This window comes from Arachis hypogaea, chromosome 17 (assembly GCF_003086295.3).
Source record: "Arachis hypogaea cultivar Tifrunner chromosome 17, arahy.Tifrunner.gnm2.J5K5, whole genome shotgun sequence".
NCBI classification, from domain to species: Eukaryota; Viridiplantae; Streptophyta; class Magnoliopsida; order Fabales; family Fabaceae; genus Arachis; species Arachis hypogaea.
Window position 1 is genome coordinate 2,044,065 of NC_092052.1, and position 27,635 is coordinate 2,071,699.

At 34.2% G+C, this 27,635-nt stretch overlaps 3 protein-coding genes across 3 annotated transcripts; all 3 read left to right on the forward strand.

Moving 5' to 3' along the window:
* Positions 1-1,203: 1,203 nt before the first annotated feature.
* Positions 1,204-4,446, forward strand: LOC114925697 (receptor-like protein 7). Its single transcript, XM_072223813.1, has one exon. The coding sequence runs from the start codon at positions 1,234-1,236 to the stop codon at positions 4,393-4,395; it is 3,162 nt and encodes a 1,053-aa protein (XP_072079914.1). The 5' UTR covers positions 1,204-1,233; the 3' UTR covers positions 4,396-4,446.
* A 1,195-nt stretch (positions 4,447-5,641) lies between these two features.
* LOC112765742 (receptor like protein 24-like) lies at positions 5,642-8,994 on the forward strand. The gene has a single exon (XM_029294601.2). It carries the CDS (start codon positions 5,719-5,721, stop codon positions 8,683-8,685), a length of 2,967 nt encoding a protein of 988 aa, XP_029150434.2. The 5' UTR covers positions 5,642-5,718; the 3' UTR covers positions 8,686-8,994.
* Positions 8,995-22,464: 13,470 nt separating this feature from the next.
* LOC112765746 (receptor like protein 23-like) lies at positions 22,465-27,565 on the forward strand. Its single transcript, XM_029294602.2, has one exon. The coding sequence runs from the start codon at positions 24,365-24,367 to the stop codon at positions 27,341-27,343; it is 2,979 nt and encodes a 992-aa protein (XP_029150435.2). The 5' UTR covers positions 22,465-24,364; the 3' UTR covers positions 27,344-27,565.
* The last annotated feature ends 70 nt before the right edge of the window (positions 27,566-27,635 follow it).

Here is a 27,635-nt window from a genome sequence, read left to right on the forward strand (position 1 = left end):
TGTAAACGGTTCTCCAGAGTTCGATTCTGGGTCTCAGACCAACGTCACCATTTGGCGCCGCCAACATAGAAAATTTGTCTCAAATATCTTCCTAAAAATTTTCAACTTTGTCGTTTACTCTTCTCATGGTTCAATATCATTTTCAATAGCCCTATTTATTTGTTATAAATAATAACATTTTAATTGTGAACTCATTGCAAATAGCACAAGTTTATGTAGTCCTCTTTTGTAAACGGTTCTGTTCAACACTCACAACCAAAATTAATGTGCATTTAAAATTATTGCTCCCTATATACTATCGATTGCAATATTTCATCATCAAATTATAAATTGTTATTTTACATATGGAGTACTTCTTCTACAATTTATATTTACATGTTCCTCTTTTTCAAATTGTTATTCCACATGTGCAGTATTGCTTCCACATTAGATGAAAATCAACTAATCACTATTTAGTAATTAAATGTTTTAAAAAAATTAAAACAAAAAACTCTTATCTATTATTATTCAATTGAAACATCAAGTACTAATTAAATGCAATAAACATACATTAAAAGTGTCATAATAATAATAATTATAAAAAATTTCAGTTACAAAAATTCAAATTCTACAACTTATACATATTAAGACTCTTACTACTCTTCATTTCTTAATTTCTTATACTAATTGTCAAAAATTTCTTAAATTTAATATAACATTTTTATATATTTTTCATTCTCATTTATTTATTTTTTCATTATTGACAAACAAAAAAACCACAAGAAAAGACAAAGTGTAACTATTAATGCAAATCGAAAAATGAAAAAAAAATGCTGTTTTGTATAACTCTAATATAAATAACCTATGTCTTTTTTAAAAATAAATAAATTCAAAATCTATTTATAATATGTTCTCTAAAATATTTTTAATATAACATTTATTAAAATATACTATATAATATAAATAATCTATCTCTCTGCGCATTGCGCGGGCCTCACTCTAGTATATATAATAAGTGGGTAAAAAATTCGTTACCTAAAATAGTGTACGTACATATACTTATAAAAGAATCAAGTTTAGATAATTAGATACCAAAAAAAAAAAAAACAACCATGAGATTTAATATATAATATACGAACATTCATTAATTAATTCCAAATAATTAGATGGCTATAAATAAATGGGTCTTGATTGATGATTGGCATACCAATATATACACAAAATTAAATAAGCAAAACCTTCAATCAATAATCAATGGGTTATTCCATGTTGTTGGTTCTTAGAGTGATGCTGTGTTTGCACATGTTTATGATGTTCCATTTTGCATGTTTGTCATCTCATTCATGCCATCCCGAAGAGAGTTCTGCTTTGCTTCACTTCAAGACCGAACTCAATAATTTTGATGAACACTACTCATGTGATCATGATGCTGAATGTCTCTGCCTCCATGCTGATCCAAAGACGAGGGCATGGCAAAATGGGACAGATTGTTGCTCATGGATGGGTGTCACGTGTCATTCTGTGTCTGGTCACGTGATTGGCCTTGATCTCAGTTGCAGAAGACTTGTAGGTAATATTGATCCTAACAGCACTCTTTTCAAGCTTACTCATCTCCATACACTCAACCTTGCTTACAATCATTTCTATGGTTCTCAATTGTCATCTCAGTTTGGTCAACTTGTGAGTCTCACACACTTGAATTTATCACATTGTTGGTTTGATGGTGATATTCCTTCTCAAATCTCACATCTTTCTAAATTACAATCACTTGATCTCTCTTGGAATTATGCTTTATCTTTGGAAGAAACCACTTGGAAGAGGTTGCTGCAAAACACAACATCTTTGAGAGAGGTTGTATTGGATGATACAGACATGTCTTCCATTAGTTCAACACCAAATCCTTTGTCTTTGATTGCCAACTTGTCTTCCACTTTGGTTACTCTTAGTCTTACTCGTACTCAATTAAGTGGGTCTTTGACAAGTGATATATTCTGTTTACCAAATCTTCAACACCTCAATCTAAGTGACAATAATGATGGCATTCAGTTCCATGTTCCAAAGTTGAATTGTAACACTTCTCTTCTTACTTTGGATCTTTCAGAATGTGGTTTTTACGGGCCTATCCCTTCATCATTCTTTAATCTAACACATCTTACTTCCTTGATTTTGAGGAATAATTTCTTCAACAGTTCAATTCCATCATCAATTTCAAACCTTCAGCACCTCACTCATTTAGATCTTTCAGGGGAAGAACTCAGTGGTTTAATCCCGTCATCACTTTCAAACCTTCATCATCTTGTTTACTTGGATCTTTCCTGGAATATTGAACTCAGTGGTTTAATCCCATCATCATTTTCAAACCTTCATCATCTTGTTTACTTGGATCTTTCATCAAATAATTTTAGTGGACAAATTCCAAATATGTTTGATAGGCTAACCAACTTGCAAACTTTGTTTCTTTGGGATAACAATTTTGAAGGAAAGTTGCCATCCTCATTATTTACCTTAAGTAAACTCTCTGTGTTGGACTGTTCTTATAATAATATTGAGGGGTCACTGCCTGATAAAGTAGCCTTTTCAAATCTCACCCAGTTAAACCTACATGACAACTTGTTAAATGGGACAATTCCTTGGTGGGCTTTATCATTCAAGTCTTTGAGATATTTGGATCTTTCAAGTAATCGATTCACAGGGCACATAAATGAAATTACATCATATTCCTTGGAGTATCTAGACTTGTGCAACAATAAGCTCCAAGGAAACGTTCCAGAATCGATTTTTGATCTTGTAAACCTTTCAAATTTGTGCTTATCACAACACAACTGGAATGATACTGTCCACTTTTCACTCTTCTCTAAACTCCAAAAGTTGAGCCATCTTTCCCTTTCTGGCTGCAATTCATTAGTGCTAGGTTCTGAAACAAGTGTTAATTACACTTTCTCTAATTTACTGGAACTACAGTTGCGTTCAAACAATATTATTGGTTATTCAACATTCTCTGGAAACTTTTCAGAATTAGAGTTTCTTGAATTATCCAATAGTAAACTTGAAGGAAAAGTTCCCCAATGGATACATGATTTAGATTCATTACATCATTTGATTCTCTCAAATAACTTGTTGACATCAGTGGGTCAATTCTCATGGTATCAACTTGAAGACCTTGATCTTAGTTTCAACTTGATGGATGATGACATTTCTTCCTTCTTTTGCAATGCAACACCTCTGACTGATATCAACTTGTCCCACAACCGATTCATAGGAACATTTCCACAGTGCCTTGCCAATAGCTCATCCCTTAGGAATTTGGACCTACAAATGAACAAACTTCATGGCAATTTACCAGATACTTTAAATAGGAGTCTTCAACTGTATGCACTGATTCTCAATTGCAACCAGTTCAAAGGTTTATTGCCAAAATCTTTGTCCAATTCCGTGTTTCTTCAGGAATTAAATCTCGGTAATAATCAATTTGAAGATACATTTCCCTATTGGCTTCAGGATCTAGGACTTTTGGAAATACTAGTCTTGCAAGGCAATAAGTTGCATGGTCCCATTGCAAATTTGAAGTCTGATAATATGTTTCAAAGTTTGATCGTTTTTGACATATCATGCAATAACTTTAGTGGCTCATTACCAAAAGCATACATACAAAATTTTCAAGCCATGAAGATTGTGGATGATGAAGTGCTTAGTTCGGATTATTACATTGACACTGATTTCCACCTTAGAGGAGACAGAATTATTGAAGTAGAAAGAAATCATTCTATCACTTCAATAATTAAAGGAGTTAGTACCACTTTTTCAAAAATTCCCAGAGACTTTGTAAATATAGATTTGTCAGGAAACAAATTTGAAGGAGAGATTCCAGATGTTATTGGAGAGCTTCATAGACTCATAGGCCTCAATCTATCACATAACAGACTTGTTGGTCATATTCCCCACTCTTTGGGAAATTTGACAAATCTAGAATCATTGGATCTCTCTTCAAATATGCTTACTGGGGATATTCCTACAGAATTGACAAATCTGAACTTTCTTGAAGTCTTGAATCTTTCCCAAAACCAGTTGGTGGGAGCAATACCCAAAGGAAAACAGTTTGATACATTTTCAAATGATTCCTATGAGGGAAACATGGAGCTATGTGGATTGCCATTGTCAATTCAATGCAACAACAATGTCCCTTTGCAACAATATCCATCTTCTGAGGCTGAGGACAAATTTGGGTTTGGTTGGAAACCAGTGGCAATAGGATATGCATGTGGAATGGTGCTTGGAATTGGCTTGGGATTTTGTGTTTTCTCAATTGGAAAGCCTCAATGGCTTGTGATCATGTTTGGAGGCAAAAGAATCAAAAGAAGGAGCCGTGGAAGTCGGCGTGCAAGAACCACTCTGTTTCAGCTTTTTGTTGTAATGTAAATGTGCAATAATAATTTTGTATCATGTGGTGTTGTGTCTCTTTATATTTTATTTGGGGCTGTAATTTGGTTATTTCTGTTGTTTACATTATGTGTTGTATGCAAATCTTGGTGATATTTATACTTTATACTTGCTATTTCTTACATATTTGTAAGTGCGTTGTTACATATACATGATGTTGGAAGTAATATTATGTTTTCAAAGTATATAGTCTTGTCTCTGGTATAGTATATTTTTTCTGTTTTCGTGCATTTCCAACACTAGTTGACATCAACATTTTTTGCTTCATTCTACTGTTTAGTGTGTTCTAAGTTCTAACTCCTAACCAACCACATATTTTTCAATATTTTAAGTAATCTATTTCTTTATTTTAATTTAAACTTGGCCATCAAAGCTCAAAATAAAGAAGATAATTGTTACAAAAATAGATATTATAAAGATGAGAAATTGAACAAGAAAATAGCAAAGTAAGAAGCAGCTGTTTGCAATCAAACGTGGTTCTGCCTTCTTAATGTTTTAGAAGAGTGTTTTTCCCAACATTGCTCTAGTTATATTTCTTTCAAACATTTCTTTTTTTTTTTTTTTTTCATTTTCATGATTGAAGTATCACAGAAATGCTCAACCAAGATTATGAAAAGAACTAGCATTATTATATTGTTGACAACAAATCTTACATCACCGATTGCTTGGGGAATGGGGAAGACTTGGGATTGCGTTCGTTGTTGAAGGGATGGAAAAAAAATATATGTTCGTTTTGAATAGCCTTTGGCATTATGGCATATATTGTTGATTATGACAAAGCGATGATGTATATATAAAGAAATGTTTGTCTATTATATTGTGTTAATATAATCACTGAAAATGGTAGAAAGAGTCATATATAACTGGGTCAAAAATCGCGTAAAGAAGTAAAATAGTGTACCTATAAATGTAAGTATTATATGATGAAGGTAGTCAATGGTTTAAGCAACAATGATAAAGCAATAATGGTTTATAAAATTTGATGGTTGGAGTCAATATGAAATACCGTTATTGCTTTAACCAAGGCGGATTAATAATACTCTATCTCAGTTGAGAACTACATATATCTAAATCTGACATTAGAACAAAACTATTTATTAGACTTTGATTTGGTCTTATTGGACATTGACAGATTGGGACAGTATTCATATTATTATTTGGTGGCGGTAGTTTTTAAAATCAAAATCATACATATGATGGGTTCGGGTAGATAGTTGTGATTCCAATTTGGCTATAAATACATAGATGATAGATCTTGATTTATGATCTGAGTCGTATAAAACCATCAAGGAATAATCAATAATGATGTTGGTGGTTGTTAGAGTGGTGGTGTGTGTCCACATATTTATGCTGTTTCACTTTGCATGTTTGTCTTCTCATTCATGCCATTCAGAGGAGAGCTCTGCATTGCTTCACTTCAAAACCCAACTCATTACTAACACTACCTTTTATGATTATTATTATGCTAATTTCTGCCCCTATGTTTATCCAAAGATGAGGACGTGGGAGAATGGGACAGATTGTTGTTCATGGATGGGTGTCACGTGTGATTCTCTGTCTGGTCACGTGATTGGCCTCGATCTAAGTTGCAGTGCACTTGTAGGTATAATCCATCCTAACAGTACACTTTTCCATCTTACTCGTCTTCAAACACTCAATTTTGCTTACAATTATTTCTATAATTCTCAGTTGTCATCTCAGTTTGGTGAGTTTGTGAGTCTCACACACTTGAATTTATCTAGTTGTGGGTTTGAAGGTGATATTCCTTCTCAAATCTCACACCTTTCCAAATTACAGTCACTTGATCTCTCTTTGAATTATGGTTTAAAGTGGGAAGAAACAACTTGGAAGAGGTTGCTGCAAAACACATCTTTAAGAGAGATTGTATTGGATCAAACAGATATGAGTTTAATTGGTCCAACACCAAATCCTTTGTCTTTGATCGCCAACTTGTCTTCCACTTTGGTTACTCTCAGTCTTGGTTATACTAGAATAAGAGGTTCTTTGACAAGTGACATATTCTGTTTACCCAATCTTCAACACCTCATTCTAACAGGGAATGAATTGTCAGTCCATCTTTCCGAGTTGAGTTGTACCACTTCTCTTAGTATCTTGGATCTTTCAGATTGTGGGATCCAAGGGCCTATCTCTTCATCATTCTATAATCTAACACACCTCACTTCCTTGAATTTGGCGGATAATCAACTCAACGGTTCAATCTCGTCATCACTTTTAAACCTTCAGCGTCTCACTCACCTTGATCTTTCAAGGAATGAGCTTAGTGGTCAAATTCCAAATGTGTTTGATAAGCTAACCAAGTTGCAAACTCTCTCTCTTAGTGATAATAATTTCCAAGGAAAGTTGCCATCTTCATTGTTTACATTAACTCAACTCTCTCAATTAGATTGTTCTTCTAATCAAATTGAAGGGCCACTACCCAAACAAGTAGCCTTTTCAAATCTCATTGAATTATTCCTAGAAGACAACTTATTAAATGGGACAATTCCGCCATCAATTTTATCCCTCAAGTCTTTGAGATCTTTGGATTTATCAAATAATCGATTCATAGGGTATATAAGCAGTGAAATCACATCTTATTCCTTAGAATATCTATTCCTGTGTGGCAATAAGCTTCAAGAAAACATTCTAGAATCAATTTCTCATTTTGTAAATCTTACATATTTGTGCTTGTCCTCAGACAATTGGAGTGGTACTGTTCACTTTCAACTCTTTTCTAAGCTCCAAAAATTGGAGTATCTTTCTCTTTCAGGTTGCAATTCATTATTGCTAGAATCTGAAACAAGTATGAATTACACTTTTTTGAATTTGTATGCACTACAGTTATTTTCTAACAATATCATTGGTTGGTCAAAGTTCTCAGGAAAATTTCCACAATTGGAATTTCTTGAATTGTCCAATAATAAACTTGAAGGAAAGATACCCAATTGGATACATGATATACCCTCATTATGTCATTTGAAACTCTCACACAACATGATCACATCAATAGGTCATCAATTCCCATGGTATCACTTTGAATACCTTGATCTTAGCTTCAATTTGATGGATGATGACATTTCTTCCTTCTTTTGTAATACAACCTCTTTGGAAGTTATCAACTTGTCCCACAACAGATTCACAGGAACATTTCCACAGTGTCTTGCCAATACCTCATCCCTTGTAGATTTGGATATACAGATGAACAAACTTCATGGCAATTTATCAGATAATTTTAAGCAACTTCAACTTGAAACACTGAATCTCAATGGCAACCAGTTTGAAGGTTTATTGCCGAAATCTTTGTCCAGTTGCACATATCTTGTGGATTTAGATCTCGGTAATAATCAATTTGAGGATACATTTCCTGATTGGCTCCAAAATCTATCAAGTTTGGAAATACTGGTCTTAGGAGGCAATAAGTTGTATGGTCCCATTGCCAATTTGAAATCTGAAAATATATTTCCAAGTTTGATTTATCTTGACATATCATGTAATAACTTTAGCGGCTCATTACCAAAAGCATACATACAAAATTTTCAAGCCATGAAAATTGTGGGTGATGAAGTGCAACGCAGGTTGGTAGATTATATTGACACTAGTTTTGGAGCTATAGTGGGCAACATTCTTCCAGAATATGATAATTCCGTAATTGCAACAGTGAAAGGAACCAATACCCCTTTTGCCAAAATTCCAACAACCTTTGTAAATATAGATTTGTCAGAGAACAAATTTGAAGGAGAGATTCCAGATGATTTTGGGGAGCTTCATGGACTCATAGGCCTCAACCTTTCTCATAACAGACTTGTTGGTCATATTCCCCACTCTTTGGGAAATTTGACAAATCTAGAATCATTGGATCTCTCCTCAAATATGCTTACTGGGGATATTCCTACTGAATTGGCAAATCTGAACTTTCTTGAAGTCTTGAGTCTTTCCCAAAACCAGTTGGTGGGACCAATACCCAGAGGAAAACAGTTTGATACATTTTCAAACGATTCCTATGAGGGAAACATGGGGTTGTGTGGATTTCCATTGTCAATTCAATGCAATAATGTCTCTTTGCAACAATGTCCATCTTCTGAGGCTGAAGACAAATTTGGATTTGGATGGAAACCAGTGGCAATAGGATATGCATGTGGAGTGGTGCTTGGAATTGGCTTGGGATTTTGTGTTTTCTCAATTGGAAAGCCTCAATGGCTTGTGATCATCTTTGGAGGCAAAAGAATCAAAAGAAGGAGCCGTGGAAATCGGCGTGCAAGAACAACTTAATGGCCACAACTTCTTCTTCTTCTTGGGGCCACTCTCAAGTTCATTGTTGCATGGGAAATTTGTTTCAGATGTTGGTTATTACTGTTGTGTCTTTTTATATTTTTTTTTTTTGTTTTGTGATTGTAATTTTCTTTTTTTTTAAAAAAATTTCTGCAAGTCTTGTTTTATAATTTGTAAGTGTGTTGCTACATATATATGATGATGTTGCAAGTAAATTATGTTTTTATAGTAGTATACAATTGTCTCCCCTATATATTATATTTTTCTGTTTTCATGCAAATTCAACAACACTACAAGTTAGTTTCCACCTCTTTCACTTAATTCTACTGTTTTTAGTGCCCAACTCCTAACCAAGCACACACTTGTCAAGTTCTTTACTAATCTCTTTATTTAATATAAACTAAGCCATCAGCTGAAAGCAGAGATGCTAATTAATTGCTATATAAAGAGATGTTAGTATATTACAGAGAGATGAGAAGTTGAAGAAGGAAAAAGGAAAGTAAGAAGCAGGTTTGCCAATAAAGCTAGACACTAACTTGATGTTTTTGGTTGAGAGAAAGGGAAAGCATAAGACATATATATCACACTTGCATGAATTTGTGATGGACTTGGAAACATAACAGAATATATACTCTGATCTTATGGCTTGTGGTTTTAGTTGTTAATTATATTGTTGTATGTTTCTTGAGTATGTTGTTACCTATATACTTCATGTTGCAAACAAAATTGTACATAGCTGTTAAGTATATTGTATGTTATATTAAAAAGGACAATTGCACATAGTTCACATACCTGCTGATTCTCAAACAGCAGATATACTCAGTCATTATCCTCAGCATTCTTTGAGAAAAGAAAGAGTGATTCCTATCACCACCCTGAGTTTGAGAGGGTCGGTAGAGAACCAATGTGAACTGGCCAAAATAGAATCTTGTGTTGAATCTTGAATTACTGTTATTAGCCGTTAAGTTAGTTAGCAGACTTTAGTTATGTGCCAGCCCACTTAACATCTACTTACTCTTGTATAGATACTCAACTCTATAAAAACACACAATTGCAATTTCAGTTTTCTTGCTATTCAAGCTATTTTAGCAAACTGTTTCTTTCAACTCTTTCTGCATTCTTGCAGTTCCAGCATCGATTTACACACTTACCCAATATAACTTTCGGTATATTTTGCTTCTTTGTTACCCAAATTGGCCTGTTACAGTGAGTATAATTAATAATTCTAAGGGGGGAAAAGATCAAGCTTCCCAGTCCATGACACATAGGAACAAACAAACAAAACCATATAAGCCTCTCACTCCAACTCTTTTTTCTCATTTGACTCATTCAAATGCTAAAGAAATGAAATTATTCTAAGTTGTAACCCATCCATGACGCTATTTTCATTTAAGTAGTTCCCATCCATTTTCATGGACCTGGCTCTCGATGGTGCCTCTTTTGTTTTGGAGGTCTATTATATTTCCTAAGCTCATTAATTTCCACATATAACATTTTGTATTATATAGTGACCTTGGTTTCAGCTTGTATATATTATAATATCCCCTGTTAATTTGTTACTTAGGCCTTGGAAGAAACACAGCAAACAAACATATATCTTATTAACGTGAATTCATGGGCAAAACGCTTGGTCAGTCAAGCTAAGGTTATGTGTCAAATTATCTTCTCATTTATTTTGATTATTTATTCTACTTTTTTTTTTCCATATATATCTTTAGTGTACTGGAGTTCCTATCTTTATAGCTGTTCCATCCCTCCATTTCAAAATATAAATCTTTCCCACTAAGAGAAACTTTGTTTTAAATAAAAGGAGCATATTTCTTTATTTTCTTTATTAACTAATTTTAAGAAAACTCATTTCATGTGCAAAGAAACTTTTAATGTATGTTTATTGTATTTAATTAGTACTTGATGTTTCAATTGAATAATAATAGATAAGAGTTTTTTGTTTTAATTTTTTTAAAACATTTTACTAAATAGTGATTGATTGATTTTCATCTAATGTGGAAGCAATACTGCACATGTAGAATAACAATTTGAAAAAGAGGAACACGTAAATGTAAATTGTAGAAGAAGTGCTCCATATGTAAAATAACAATTTATAATTTATTATGGAAATCATGCATATGGCTGGGTATAGGTGCTTGCAATTCCAGTTAAAATAATATTATATAGAAATAGATGGATCCTAACTGATGAGTGACATACAAATACCATTTTCAAGTAAGACATATATACATAAAATAAGCAAAAGCTTGAATCAATAATCAATGGAGTATTTGATGTTGTTGGTTGTTAGAGTGGTGTTGTGTGTATATGTTTATCATGTTCCATTTTGCATGTTTCTCTTCTTCGCATCTATGCCATTCCCAAGACAGCTCTGCCTTGCTTCACTTTAAGACCCATTTCATTTTTAACACTTCATTTTTTGAATATAGTTATTATTATTATGAGTATGAGTATGAGTACCCTCATGTTTATCCAAAGATGAGTACGTGGGAAAATGGGACAGATTGCTACTCATGGATGGGTGTCACGTGCCACTCTGTGTCTGGTCACGTGATTGGCCTCGATCTCAATTGTGGTGCACTTGTAGGTAGAGATGGAAACAGACCAGGTCAGGCCAGGCTTTACTCTTAACAGGCCAGACCTGTTGTAATAGCTCAAAAAAAAAAAACAAATTTGTGGGCCACTCTTCCTTTACTTTTTTCCTAACCCTAATCACACAAACACACTCTCTCAACCCTCAGTCCCTCACTAGCCGTTGAGCTCCCACCCCCGCTCCTCACACACCCTCTTCGTAGAAACACACACTCATGGACGCACTCCCCTCGCTCACCCTCACGCCGTCGCTCATCCCCACACACACGCACCTACACTGACGCAGAGAAGAGACGGAGGTCGCTGTTGCTGTTCATGCCCATCGTTGCCAACTGCGCCATCGCGGAGGAACGACTTTATCGTCGCGAGCTGCAACCGCCGCCATTAAAGCCACCCTCGCCGTCATCCTTGAGCACCAGTGAGAGGGAGAGCTCGAGGAAGAGAGGAACGATGTCCCGCTATGCACCGTCGTCACTGGAGCTGCACCGCCGCCGAAGGCCCACCGCCGTCCGTGGAGAGTCGTCGCCGTCTGGGTCGCTGCCGGAGGAAGAGAGCTTGCACAAGGGGTTCCTGGAGTGGCTCGCCGCTGCTGCAAGAGCCACTGCACCTCTGGCCGCTGGGAAGTCACATTGAGGTCGCCGTTCGTCTGCCGCCGTCGCTGTCGGGGTTTCTGGTCAATGGGTATGGCGCTGTTGTTGCTGGAACCACCACCGGTGCTGCCGCTACTTGTTTCCCTTAAGTCCGAGTCGTTGTAGTTGCTGAGAAAGTGATTTGGAGCTGAGGCTGTGGCTGCCGCAATTTCGGGTTGAGAGGAAAGGTTCCGTCGGCGCGTTTGAATTATAGTTTCAACAATCGAGAACTATAGCCAGCTCTATCTTATCGCTACTCCGGTTCAAATTCTACGCTCATTCGTTCCATTCCACTTCAATCCTCCTTACCTTGAATTTGGCACGTATCTTCGGTTCCTAGGGACTAGGTTGTGAGTAGGCTTTACATTTATAATTGTTTGATTGTGCATCTATAACTATTTTGACATATATCTATTATGATCTTTGAATTATATTCACTATATTTGCCTAGAACGGTTTTAAATTGATTAGAATAATTGATTTATTAAAATTGAATAATTTATTTTTATGAAGTTTATACTTTTGGAACTATACATGAGACTATATATAATTTTGATGAAGTTTTGCATTATTCTAAAATGTTTGATTTTATTTGAATATTTGTTTTTGAAGCATTGAAGTATTTGTTGATACTCACTTTAAAAATTGTGAAATATATTTGAAATGTGTTATGATCGAAAAAGTATGATTGGAAAGAATTCTGATGAGAAAGTATAATATGATTTGATTTGATTCGATACCTTATATATTTGAAAGATCAAAGATTTGTTGTATTTAAAATTATATGTTTTGAATTGGTTTGGGAGGCTCGTATTAGAAAACCGTAGTTAACGGCGGTTATGACGTTAACTTAGATACATCTAACTCAGACTCCAGCTAGCAGGGGTGTTGCTAGCCTAACGTGTAGGCCACACGTTAGATCTGTTATTCTGTTAGGACACACAAGAGGAAAGGGCTACCCATAGAGGTGGAGTCGCCCAAGTGTGGACTTTTGATTTGATTTCTGTATGAGAACTCCCTTATTGATTCACTTATTATTATTATTATCAACTATTACTTTCTAATTAAAATTACTTTAATGATAATGTTTGTATAGTCTCATGTTGATTATAGATGTATTGTCTGGTCACTGAGTTGCAAAACTCATCCCGTTTTTTTTAAAAATATTTTTCAAGAACAAATATTTGACTGTGTGAGACTTTCTATTCAAGAGTAACGGTCTGCAATGAGTACCTATTCTTTGTCGAATTCTTAGAAGTATATGCTCCATATGTCACAGGCAGGACCAACCATTCTTAGTTATTTTAATTTTTTTGTTAAAAATATATAACTATTTATTTTAGAACTTGTAAAATATTTGTACTTGCTTATTGAACTTATATTTGACTATGTTAGGCTTGCTATAGGATTATTTTCCTGAGCGCCAGTCATGACTCATTTTGGGTCGTGACAGAGTGGTATCAGAGCTTAGGTTTAATCTGTGTAATATGGAGCAAGTGTCCTATGGTAGGATCACAATTGTATAAATAGAAGCGCGCCTATTTGTACGAATTGTGGCACTATCAGAGGCCTATAGGATTGTCATTCTTGTCCTTTATGTCGTTGTTGTCATCTGATTGTAACATATGACCTCTACCGTTTCTTGCCACTCTTTTCCTTTCCAGCCGCTTCTTGCTACTCTTTTCCTTTCCTGCCGCTTCTTGCGACTCTTTTCCTTCCCTTTGTACCCAATCTCGACTTATTCTCTAATAGATTTAAAGTTTGTGAAATTTTTTTCATCGAAATAGAATGTTTTGAGTAATGGTACATAATATGAATTGATATTTAGCCCCACTTTCATCTACTTTAAGACATTAAATCATTATATTGTTTTAGGTTCTGTTCGATCTTTAATTGTTATGATCCGTTTGAAATGTGTTTATTTAGTTTCTAGTTAAACATAATTGATTTTAAAGAAACTAAATCCACAGCATGAGTTTCTTTGAGAAAGTTTTGTCTTTGTCCAAGATCATTGAAATTTCCATAGTTGATATTAACATTTGGATGTTAACCAAATTGAGTGCTAAAGTTCTATACTTAGTATAACTGGTTGTATGAAAAACACATTTGAGCTTCACTCAGGTAAAATCTTCATCTTTATATGTTATTAAGTGAATACGTCTCTTAGATTATATGTGATTTCTAATTTTATAGGCTTGTTTGCTGAGCTTGTGGACTGATCATGGTGATTATGAAGCATTTGATGATTATTTTAAATATGATAAATTGTAGCTTGCTTATGAGTAGTAGCCACTGATTAGATACTTGTTTGCTGATTCATGTCATTTGATTAGTGATTATTACAGTAATTAACAAGTAAATGATTTTGGTTAATTATTTGAGAGATCCATAAGGTTATTGGTTTTTTGCTGCTGTATAGGAGTTGATCTTATTATTTGTTGCTGAATTGGTGACTGATGTGATTGTAACTAGGTGAATCTTAGTTGTTATCTTGTAAAAATTTCTATTGAAAGGCGGTAATAAACCCTCTTAATTGCTTGTGTTATTGTTGGAGATTATATGCCTGATTTGTAGTTATATATGGCAGATTAATAAATGTTTTGATTTTTTTGATACGATGAGGACTTGATAATTTCGAATTGAAGTTTGTCATGATAAACTTGTGATCTGTACAATACTTTTGTGACACACTTGAGCATCTGAAATTTTTTCCTTCAAAATTAATTATTTTATTGACTAGAAAAGTTGTTCCAACTCTTTCAGCATGTTATTCTAAAGTTTACTCAATATTATCTCATTGGTGGTCCATTATATGATGCTTAACGTAAAAGTTAGTTACTCTAGTCAGCACTATAAGATTTATGTAAAAATGTTTAGTATTGCATTCACATTCTCAATAAAAAAAAATGTTTAATGACCTTGCCTCGTTTATTTTTCTTTTTTCTACATTGTTTTTTTTTTTTAAAAAAAAAAACCTAATTAAATTTTTAACATGTCAAAACTATCAAGTATTGTGCTTATCATATAATCTGTGTTATGTGACGATTTCTTATATATAGGATTATCGTGTTTCTATTTTTAGAGTGGCACATTTTTTACAATTTTCTGATGAATGTTCATTTTGCTTTGCTTTATTTATGGGTTTAGCTTATCTATTCACATGCCGTGTCTAATTATGTTTTTTTTTTTCTTTCCTTTTCTCTAGTTTAAATGGTTGTTGTACATGTAAAACCTTTTTATGTCTATTATTCATACTCGTGAATTTTTATTTTGCTCTGCCCAAATTGTTTGTAGATTTGGCTTGTTTCTTCATTTTTTCCCCTTAAAATGCTCCTAGCCCGTGGTTTTAGTTGTGGTGGTACATCTTTTTATTTACCTCTATAGCCTTTGCCCTTACAAAGTTACAATTATATTTTTGTACGTATTTCAAAAGTTGTGTGTTGTGTTACTTTGTAGTGACACACCGACGATTTCTTTGGTTTTTAAGTAATGCCAAGCATCATAAATGTTTTTGTCAATAAACTATTTTTGTTACTATATAATTTTCTCAAATGATGGTTGTGAAATGAATTGAGTTGCGAATGGATGTTTGATTCAGATCTATCATCGCTTATTGGGTGCAGATGCTTTATATGCTTCTGGTGATTGTGTGATTGCAGACTATGTGCTCTAGTGTAATAAATTTATCAGCTTGTCCTTTTACAGCCTATTGAGCTTTGATTCATTTGTTTTAATAGTGAAAGGCAGTGAAATAAATTAGTTTTGTACTTTTGGCTGGATTATCTTGGCTAATAGGATTGTTGTTTTTGTTATGTAGTTTTGAATTTTGGTAATATTTAGTAGCTGGCTTTGTATTAAGTTACTCCTTCTTACTGATGGTTTCAAAAAAAAAAAAAGGAGTTTTTTCTTTTTCTGATTTTGTTTCATTTGCAGAATCAATATTTTCTATTATCCCATGGTTTTGTTGATTATCTAACTATGTTGCGGATTCTACTTTGTTTGCCCAATAAGGATTTTAATTGATTAAAGAGTCTCTGCATTGAGGGTTTTGTGTTAAGTTGTTCCTTTTTGGCCAAATTTTTTCTTGGTAACAATCACAGTATATTTTGAATATTGTCTGTTAGAAATTCTGAAAATTGACTGTTTTACTACTAGTATTTTGCCTTAGTTCATAGCCCACATCTTAGGTTGACATTTCTTCATACGTTAAGGGTTTGATTATCAGTTGTACTATTATTCTTTAAATTTGCACATCATGATCTAAGTACAATTTATTTTAAATTGTTGTATCAACCATTTTTCTTCTAAAGATATATAGGTTTTGCAAAGTTCTTAACATGATCGAATTTTTGAGGCAGTCACATTGATTCATTAGTCTGCTGCTTAACTGATCCTATGTTGTATGACTTTTTTGAGACATCACTTTGCTGGTTTCAAGTTGCTCAGGATTGCAACTAATTGAAATATGTTGTCGTCTGTCGATATTCTTGAGCTTCACTAAATCCGTGGTTCTATTACTCCTTGAGTGCGCTGCATTGTAATGGTGGTTGAGTAATGAAATTCAAAACTTTGCTAGATTGGTGGTATTGTTTCCCAACTAATGGCATTTTGTTTGTTTATCAATTGGTGTATATGTAGCACATTTGTTAGTTTATTATTTGGGATTGTCGATTGCTAACCTAAAGGATGGCTAGGGCCAATGCTATGTTTGAGTAAGCGGAACTATTCATACTAATATGCTGCTTTCACAATGCCCTTAAAGAGCCTTGTAGATCGATTAAATTCCTTCCTTCTGTTTAACCTTCCTACCTCTTATCACTCGACATTTAAGGTTAATATGCATAATATGATTTGAAAATGTTTTGCTGGCTATATCTTGCATGCTTGGTTTGATGTGGTGGTTATGTTTGTCTCTAAATCTGGAATCTGGCCATGTATATTATGCTTAATTATTCACCTTGCCTCTCTTTTTTTCTCATCCTTATCCACCACATAATTGAACTCGAACTCTTGGAATCTCATATGACTGTGCTTTTTAATTATTGCTTTATATTTTGGGTGTATTGTTGGAATTTGTGTTACTCTATATGTTTTACACTTTTGGCTATGTTATTTGGACTCCAATTAGAGTTTGTAGTGTGCTTTTGACATTTTTCATATCATTCTAATTATGCAATCTGTTCTTTGTGATTGATGGTGCTTCATATCGATTCCTTTTGCTACATTGTATATGTGAATATTAAGAAAATGTACAGCATTTGATCGTTGCATAATATTTGCAAAATGATTTTCTTTATGCATTGGGTTCAATTTGTATCTGGATATAATATTGTATAGTTAAACTGCTTAAGTTCTTTCCTGCAACTTTGCTCAGATAGCTTGATTTTTAGCCTTGTTCTTGCTATCTATTTGTGCAAATTATTAAACTTATGCTGTCATGATGTGGTTATATTTCTTTCGGATAAGGTTGTCTCAATGTTGTTTTCTTTCCTTATTCCTAAATGCATCATTTCTTGCATCAGGGTCTAGTTGTACGAAATAGATGTGACTTGTACTGCCGAAGAGGCAATATAAATAGCAAGTTGGTTTGAAATTCGGGGACCGAATTTCTAAAGGAAGGGAGGAATGTAATAGCTCAAAAAAAAAAAAACAAATTTGTGGGCCACTCTTCCTTTACTTTTTTCCTAACCCTAATCACACAAACACACTCTCTCAACCCTCAGTCCCTCACTAGCCGTTGAGATCCCACCCCCGCTCCTCACACACCCTCTTCGTAGAAACACACACTCACGGACGCACTCCCCTCGCTCACCCTCACGCCGTCGCTCATCCCCACACACAAGCACCTACACTGACGCGGAGAAGAGACGGAGGTCGCTGTTGCTGTTCATGCCCATCGTTGCCAACTGCGCCATCGCGGAGGAACGACTTTATCGTCGCGAGCTGCAACCGCCGCCATTGAAGCCACCCTCGCCGTCGTCCTTGAGCACTAGTGAGAGGGAGAGCTCGAGGAAGAGAGGAACGCTGTCCCGCTATGCACCGTCGTCACTGGAGCTGCACCGCCGCCGAAGGCCCACCGCCGTCCGTGGAGAGTCGTCGCCGTCTGGGTCGCTGCCGGAGGAAGAGAGCTTGCACAAGGGGTTGCTGGAGTGGCTCGCCGCTGCTGCAAGAGCCACTGCACCTCTGGCCGCTGGGAAGTCACATTGAGGTCGCCGTTCGTCTGCCGCCGCCGCTGTCGAGGTTTCTGGTCAATGGGTATGGCGCTGTTGTTGCTGGAACCACCACCGGTGCTGCCGCTACTTGTTTCCCTTAAGTCCGAGTCGTTGTAGTTGCTGAGAAAGTGATTTGGAGCTGAGGCTGTGGCTGCCGCAATTTCGGGTTGAGAGGAAAGGTTCCGTCGGCGCGTTTGGATTATAGTTTCAACAATCGAGAACTATAGCCAGCTCTATCTTGTCGCTACTCCGGTTCAAATTCTACGCTCATTCGTTCCATTCCACTTCAATCCTCCTTACCTTGAATTTGGCACATATCTTCGGTTCCTAGGAACTACGTTGTGAGTAGGCTTTACATTTATAATTGTTTGATTGTGCATCTATAACTATTTTGACATATATCTATTATGATCTTTGAATTATATTCACTATATTTGCCTAGAACGGTTTTAAATTGATTAGAATAATTGATTTATTAAAATTGAATAATTTATTTTTATGAAGTTTATACTTTTGGAACTATACATGAGACTATATATAATTTTGATGAAGTTTTGCATTATTCTAAAATGTTTGATTTTATTTGAATATTTGTTTTTGAAGCATTGAAGTATTTGTTGATACTCACTTTAAAAATTGTGAAATATATTTGAAATGTGTTATGATCGAAAAAGTATGATTGGAAAGAATTCTGATGAGAAAGTATAATATGATTTGATTTGATTCGATACCTTATATATTTGAAAGATCAAAGATTTGTTGTATTTAAAATTATATGTTTTGAATTGGTTTGGGAGGCTCGTATTAGAAAACCGTAGTTAACGGCGGTTATGATGTTAACTTAGATGCATCTAACTCAGACTCCAGCTAGCAGGGGTGTTGCTAGCCTAACGTGTAGGCCACACGTTAGATCTGTTATTCTGTTAGGACACACAAGAGGAAAGGGCTACCCATAGAGGTGGAGTCGCCCAAGTGTGGACTTTTGATTTGATTTCTGTATGAGAACTCCCTTATTGATTCACTTATTATTATTATTATCAACTATTACTTTCTAATTAAAATTACTTTAATGATAATGTTTGTATAGTCTCATGTTGATTATAGATGTATTGTCTGGTCACTGAGTTGCAAAACTCATCCCGTTTTTTTTAAAAATATTTTTCAAGAACAAATATTTGACTGTGTGAGACTTTCTATTCAAGAGTAACGGTCTGCAATGAGTACCTATTCTTTGTCGAATTCTTAGAAGTATATGCTCCATATGTCACAGGCAGGACCAACCATTCTTAGTTATTTTAATTTTTTTGTTAAAAATATATAACTATTTATTTTAGAACTTGTAAAATATTTGTACTTGCTTATTGAACTTATATTTGACTATGTTAGGCTTGCTATAGGATTATTTTCCTGAGCGCCAGTCATGACTCATTTTGGGTCGTGACACCTGTAATAGAGTATATTGGCCTTAGCCTGGCCTATAGCTTGGTATAGGCTTTTTAATGAGTACTGAGTCTGGCCTGTTGTTAAATCTGTCCTGAAATCTGTCAATAGGCCTGTTTTTTTTAATAATAATTAAATTTAAGATATAATTTAATTTTTAAAATTATAAAATATAAAATAATAAATTTGTGAATAATATTGATACAAAATATACATATATAATTAAAGAGACAAATAGCTGAGTGGACAAAGTTATTTTCATAAGATAGAAGACCAAAGTTCAAATTCTTCCAATAACATTTTTACTAGTATAATAAAACTCTCTATATATATTTGCAGGTTCAGGCCGGCCTGACAAGCCCAACCGGCTATTTTAAAAATTTAGACCTGACCTTTTAAAAAATATAGACTTTTTAATAGCCATAACCTGAGCCTGGGCCTATTTCCTATCAGGCCAGGTCAAATACAGGCCAGACTGCAGACTCTTGACAGGCCGTCTCACTGCAACTATTTTGATTTTTGAGTCACTCAAAGGCTAATCAAAATTGGGTCCAAAGAAAAAGACTAATCAAATGGAATTATTGTAACCCATTTTGTCTTGGACTTTTTTTTCCAATGCCAATTAATTTCCATATATAATCCATTATTGACCATAGTTTTAGCTTCTATATTCCCTGTCATAATTTGTTCCTTACGCGTTGGAAAAAACTCAAAAAGAGAGAATATATTCTCACAAGTCACAACCATAAGAAGAAAAAAAAAAAAATAAACCATTAACGTGTGAATTCATGGACAAATTAAATGCTTGGTGAGTCAAGCAAAGGTCATTCATAATTAAATGCCTTCTATTATGGACAGTTATCTTCTCAATTATTTTATTTTTATTTTTAACACCACATATCTATTATTAGTGTTATCTTTATAATCTATAAGGATAGAGAAAACAACATGACATGGATACGTAAACAGAATATAAAATATTTATAGATAAATTATATTAATATTTTAATATTTTATTGATATTAAATAAAAATTTTAATATTTTTTAATTATATAAAATATTTAAGATTTTTTATTTTAAAAAATATATATTATTTATCAATTTATTTTAAGAATTAGATAAAAAAAATAAGTCAAATATATTAAAATGTGATATTATTTATGCGTGTCACAAGTGTTCGTATAAATATATTTTATTAAAAAATTGTTAAACACGAAAGATACATATACCGAGTAAATGTCACGTCTAATATATGGTGGACATTTAAGTGCAATCGATTTTACGTAAAATTTATAACTAGATAATTTGACTGATTTAACTAAATTTTTATCTAACGACTCTCAACTATCAACTTCCTAAGTTTTCACCCTAATATATATTTGACATGCAGACGCCTGTAACACAACTAAGTATATGTGCTCATAATTTATAAGGCCCTAATTTATAACTACTTCCTCTATTTTAAAAAAACAAATATCTTCCACACAAGAAATTTTTTCAAAATAAATACTCTATTACCACTAAAAATTGCCTGTGTATTTATATAAATTTATACATTTCTTTACAATTTCTTTTACAAAGTAATTAGAATAATCAAATCTGACATAGTTGAAATTCAATTTTTTTCAGCAAAATAATAAAAAAATATGAATATCAAATATGTATTCTTATATAATAACTAATTAGTATTTAATTTTTTTTTTCACGTGAAACATGGTCCAATTTTTTATTTTAAATGAAAGGAGCATTTTTTTCCCCTTAAATATAAGAGCACTTTTTAGCTAGCTAGAAAATTATTATAGAAATTCATATCGTTTATGAATATAAATTTGGCAATCTTTATAAATACACCAATACATTTATATCATATGTGAAAAAAAATAGTAAATATAACAAGGATTAAAACAATTGATAAAGGAGGTATGTGCCTATTAGCAGTTATTAATTATTTGATTTCAGATTTCAAGGTATATTAACATTCTTTTACTTCAATAATTAATTCATCAGCAAACAAAAATTAAACAACGCAGCTAAAGAAAGATTTGAGACTGACAATGTATGCATGAGAATGGAGGAAATCTGAGATGGGTTGGTGAAATTGGTTTACAATTTGATCGCATTATATTCATTCATTATACCAAATTTTATAGCGTTCATTTTCATTTTAGGATTATGTTGTTGAACGTGAAAGGCTGGAACAAAAATGTTCATTTTGAATGGTCTTTGATTGTGATGATATATATAAAGATATGAATGTTTATTGTGTATGTATGTATTATTATTAATGACTAAAATGACAAAAATGCCCATATAAAGAATTAAAATTGTGTATCAAAATCAAAGCTAAACTAAAATGATTTTTCAAATAATTTATAGTATATATGGTTGATGAAATATTAATGTATGTTCGTCTATATTAATGTTAATTTGTATAACATGTAATACAAATCTCTTTTCTTAATTAATTTCAAGCTAAATAAGCCACATTACATGAGAGAATCTAGCTAGATTAACTTGATCAAATTCCTTTCAAATTAAAGTTTTATTTTATATATGCCCACAGCCCACTATTTATGGTTGATGGTTCTTCGGTGGCTAAGAGAAGGGGTTGAATCTTAGCCTCTTTTTTACTTAAAAACACTTGTTAGTTTTTGAAACACTTTCTGGAGACTTTTTTATTTTTGTCTCGTACCTAGCCACGAGACTTTTTCTTTTTATCTCGTGACCTAGCACGAGATATTTCTCAGTTTTATCTCCTGGGCAGCAGAAACAGAAATGGAGTAGAAGAGAGAGAAAATTACACCCAAATATATCCTGGTTCAGCTGCTAAGTGCAATGCAGCCTACATCTAGTCTCCATCACAACACTAATGGAATTTCACTATAATCATCTTTGATTACATACACCAATTCTCCCTAGGAACTACCCTTCCTATCCGGAACAAGTCCAGAATCTAATCCCAAACTGAACTTGACTTGGTTACTGCCAAGCTTTCTACTGTAAAGTGCTAACCCAACTTACAAGGGGATTTCCACAGAATCATGAAACACAACACAGATGTACAAAGGAACTCTAAGGACATCTATGGCTTTTTCTTTTAATTTTGCACTCTCTGCCTTTTTTCGCTCTATGACTTTTTCTTACAAACCTCACTGTTTGCCTTTTTCCATGAGACTCAAGACATGACAAAATTAAACAGAAAATTACAAAACAGAATACATTGAAGGAGAAGAAAACTGTTAGCTTAGGTAGCTATGTGAACTCTCTGCCTTGCACTCTCACTCCTTGCTCCTTGCTTCAAGTCCTGGCTGTTCTCCCTTATTTATAGAGGGAGAAGCCTCCACGGTTGAAGCAGAAAAAAAAAAAAAAAACAAGCCAACTTCTTCTTCAAGAGAACCAGTTCGGCCAGAGAGAGAGAAGAGGAAACTGAATGTAAAACCCAACATGCAATTACCTCTGGTTCTTCTTTGGTCACCAACAATCATCAATCCGAACCTTCCATCTTTTCTTGCACTCCAAGATGGACTCCTAGTCCTTGATGCATGCTTGATGATGACAACTTCATCTGCTCCAATCTCTGCCTCTTCCATCACGTAGCCACCCTAACTACCTTCTGTGATGGTTGAGCAGAATCAGAGTCAAGCCATTCCTCCAAGGATCTTCTCCTTACTGGCCGAGATCTTCTTCTTCCTTTTTCGGTATGAAGAAGCTAAGATTACCTCACCAAATCTTACCATAAGTGATGAGAATCTTAGCCATAGCATACTTTTAGTTTTCTTTTTCTTGCCATCATTGTGATGGTCTTGTAGCGTGCTTCTTCTTCTCTTCGGTGGCTAGTTTTAGCTTCCATGGTTTCTCTGTGTTGATATGACCGAAAATGAAGAAGAAAGATGAGAGAGAAGAGAGAGTTGAAAGAAAGGCAATTTGAAATTAAGATAAACAAAATAAAAGTAAGTTGCTTTTACTTCCCTCTATGCTGAGCAATGTGTAGCATTGATGATTACCATCAAATCAATTTCTCTTTCATTGTACGAAGGTCTGCATTAACCCTCCTTGATAAAATTTGGATTCCACCATATGTTAAAGAGAGAGATCTGTTGGAAGCAATGGAACTTTGCTTTCTTTGCTTAATGAATTTGGACCAAGCCTTGGTCTATTTAGCAAAGATTATAATTAGGCTTGTAGCAAAAATAATCCAATCTGGCCCATTCTCATAACAAAATATTCAGCCACAAGGATCAAAAAATAATTTTATATCAATGCTGAATATTTTTAATCAAATTGAGCTTGCTGTATATTTCTTTTATTTTCGGCCCAATTAGCATCATAATTTCAGTTATCATAATTACAATAAATTAATATCAAGGTTTAGGCAATTTTTCGGCCCAACCACAAAATCTGCATAGCAAAATTATTTAAATTAGTAATTATTCAATTAATAATTTTTGCAATTAATCATATTAATAATATTTAGTCATCACTATTTTAATTTAGAATTTTCCAAACTCATCAATGGTTTAAACACAAGCTAAGCTAAGGGGTGATTCCATTCCCATCAAAATACCATTATGATAGAGAAATAATATGTAGTTGTCGCGTTAGAAAAAAAAATTCAGAATTTGATTTGGTCTTGGATATTGATAGATTGGGATAGCATGAACATTATTGGTAGCTGTAGCTTTTAATATAGAAATCATGCATTCGGGTAAGATAGGTTGTTGCAATTCCAGTTTGGCTATAAATACAAGGATCTTAATTCATGATCTGAATCACAAAACATAAAGCAATAGTCAAAAATGATGTTGGTGGTTCTGAGAGTGGTGGTGTGTGTGCATATGTTAATGTTATTCCACTTTGTCTGTTTGTCTTCGCATTCATGCCATCCTGAGGAGAACTCTGCATTGCTTCACTTCAAGACTCAACTCATTACTAACACTACCTCTTATGAAGATTATTATTATTATGAAAACTGTCGTCATGTTTATCCAAAGATGAGGACGTGGGAAAATGGAACAGATTGTTGCACCTGGATGGGTGTCACGTGCCACCCTGTGTCTGGTCACGTGATTGGCCTTGATCTTGCTTGTAGTGCGCTTCAAGGTATAATCCATCCTAACAACACCCTTTTTCATCTTACTCATCTCCAAACACTCAGCTTTGCTTTCAATGATTTTTATGGTTCTGAATTGTCATCTCAGTTTAGTAAGCTTGTAAGTCTCACACACTTGAACTTATCTGGTTGCGGGTTTGAAGGTGAAATTCCTTCCCAAATCTCACACCTTTCCAAATTACAATCACTTGACCTCTCTTTTAATTATGGTTTGATGTGGAAAGAAACTACTTGGAAGAGGTTGCTGCAAAACACATCGTGTTTAAGAGAGATTGTATTGGATGACACAAATATGTCTTCAATTGGTCCAACACCAAATCCTTTGTCTTTGATTGCCAACTTGTCTTCCACTTTGGTTACTCTTAGTCTTGTTTATACTGAAATAAGGGGTTCTTTGATAAATGACATACTTTGTTTACCCAATCTTCAACACCTCATTCTAACACAGAATTATGAATTGTCAGTCCATCTTTCCGAGTTGAGTTGTACCACTTCTCTTAGTATCTTGGATCTTTCATATTGTGATATCCAAGGGCCTATCTCTTCACCATTCTCTAATCTAACACGCCTCACTTCCTTGAATTTGGCGGAAAATCATCTCAACGGTTCAATCCCGTCATCACTTTTAAACCTTCAGCGTCTCACTGACTTGGATCTTTCATGGAATAAGCTTAGTGGTCAAATTCCAAATGTGTTTGATAGGCTAACCAACTTGCAAACTCTCTCTCTTCATGATAATAATTTTCAAGGGATGTTGCCATCTTCATTGTTTACCTTAACTCGACTCTCTCAATTGGATTGTTCTTATAACCAAATTGAGGGGCCACTGCCCAATGAAGTAGCCTTTTCAAATCTTACCCAATTAATCCTAAATAACAACCTGTTAAATGGGACAATTCCTTGGTGGCCTTTATCCTTCAAGTCTTTGAGATATTTGGATTTATCAAATAACCAATTTACAGGGCACATAAACAGTCAAATCAAATCTTATTCCTTGGAATATCTCTACTTGTGTGACAATAAGCTTCAAGGAAACTTTTCAGAATCAATTTATGATCTTGTGAACCTTACTGGATTGTGTTTGTCCTCAAACAATTGGAGCAGTACTGTCAACTTTTCACTCTTTTCTAAGCTCCAAAAATTGGAGTATCTTTCTCTTTCAGGTTGCAATTCATTATTGCTAGAATCTGAAACAAGTATTAGTTACACTTTTTTCAATTTGTATGTACTACAGTTACTTTCTAACAATATCATTGGTTGGTCAAAGTTCTCAGGAAAATTTCCACAATTGGAATATCTTGAATTGTCCAATAATAAACTTGAAGGAAAGGTACCCAAATGGATACATGATATACCCTCATTATTTCATTTGAAACTCTCACACAACATGTTCACGTCAATAGGTCATCAATTCCCATGGTATCAATTTGATTACCTTGATCTTAGCTTCAACTTGATGGATGATGACATTTCTTCCTTCTTTTGTAATGCAACCTCTTTGAAAGTTATCAACTTGTCCCACAACAGATTCACAGGAACATTTCCACAGTGTCTTGCCAATACCTCATCCCTTGTAGATTTGGATATACAAATGAACAAACTTCATGGCAATTTATCAGATACTTTTAAGCATCGTGGACTTGACACACTGAATCTCAATGGCAACCAGTTCAAAGGTTTATTGCCAAAATCTTTGTCCAATTGCACATATCTTGTGGATTTAGATCTCGGTGATAATCAATTTGAAGATACGTTTCCCCATTGGCTCCAAAATCTATCAAGGTTGGAAATACTGGTGTTACGAGGCAATAAGTTGTACGGTCCCATTGCCAATTTGAAATCTGAAAATATATTTCCAAGTTTGATTATTTTTGACATATCACGCAATAACTTTAGTGGCTCGTTACCAAAAGCATACATACAAAATTTTCAAGCCATGAAGATTGTGGATGATGAAGTGCGAAGCAGGTTGGTAGATTATATTGACACTAGTGCTGGCAGTGGAGTGCGCAACATTCGTCCAGAATATGATAATTCTGTAATTGCAACAATTAAAGGAGCCAATACTCCTTTTGCGAAAATTCCAAGAGCCTTTGTAAATATAGATATGTCAGAAAACAAATTTGAAGGAGACATTCCAGATGTTATTGGAGAGCTTCAAGCACTTAAAGATCTCAACCTTTCACATAACAGACTCGTTGGTCATATCCCCTATTCTTTGGGAAATTTGACAAATCTGGAATCGTTGGATCTCTCATCAAATATGCTTACTGGGAATATTCCTACTGAATTGACAAATATGAACTTTCTTGAAGTCTTGAATCTTTCCCAAAACCAGTTGGTGGGACCAATACCCAAAGGAAAACAGTTTGATACATTTTTAAATGATTCCTATGGGGGAAACATGGAGCTATGTGGATTGCCATTGTCAATACAATGCAACAACAATGTCCCTTTGCAACAATATCCATCTTCTGAGGCTGAGGACAAATTTGGGTTTGGTTGGAAATCAGTGGCAATAGGATATGCATGTGGAATGGTGCTTGGAATTGGCTTGGGATTCTGTGTTTTCTCAATTGGAAAGCCTCAATGGCTTGTGATCATCTTTGGAGGCAAAAGAATCAAAAGAAGGAACCGTGGAAATCGGCGTGCAAGAACAACTTAATGGCCACAACTTCTTCTTCTTGGGGCCACTCTCAAGTTCATTTTTGCATGGGAAATTTGTTTCAGATGTTGGTTATTGCTGTTGTGTCTTTTTTTTTTTTTATTTGTTATTGTAATTTTCTTTTCTTTTTTTAAATTTCTGCAAGTCTTGTTTTATAATTTGTAAGAGTGTTGCTACATATATATGATGATGTTGCAAGTAAATTATGTTTTTAAAGTAGTATATAATTGTCTCCCCTATATATTATATTTTTCTGTTTTCATGCAAATTCAACAACAATACTCGTTAGTTT

What these genes read in the sequence shown, in the direction of transcription:
- LOC114925697 (XM_072223813.1), top strand. Translation starts at nt 1,234, where the DNA reads ATGGGTTATTCCATGTTGTTGGTTCTTAGAGTGATGCTGTGTTTGCAC.
- LOC112765742 (XM_029294601.2), top strand. Translation starts at nt 5,719, where the DNA reads ATGATGTTGGTGGTTGTTAGAGTGGTGGTGTGTGTCCACATATTTATG.
- LOC112765746 (XM_029294602.2), top strand. Translation starts at nt 24,365, where the DNA reads ATGATGTTGGTGGTTCTGAGAGTGGTGGTGTGTGTGCATATGTTAATG.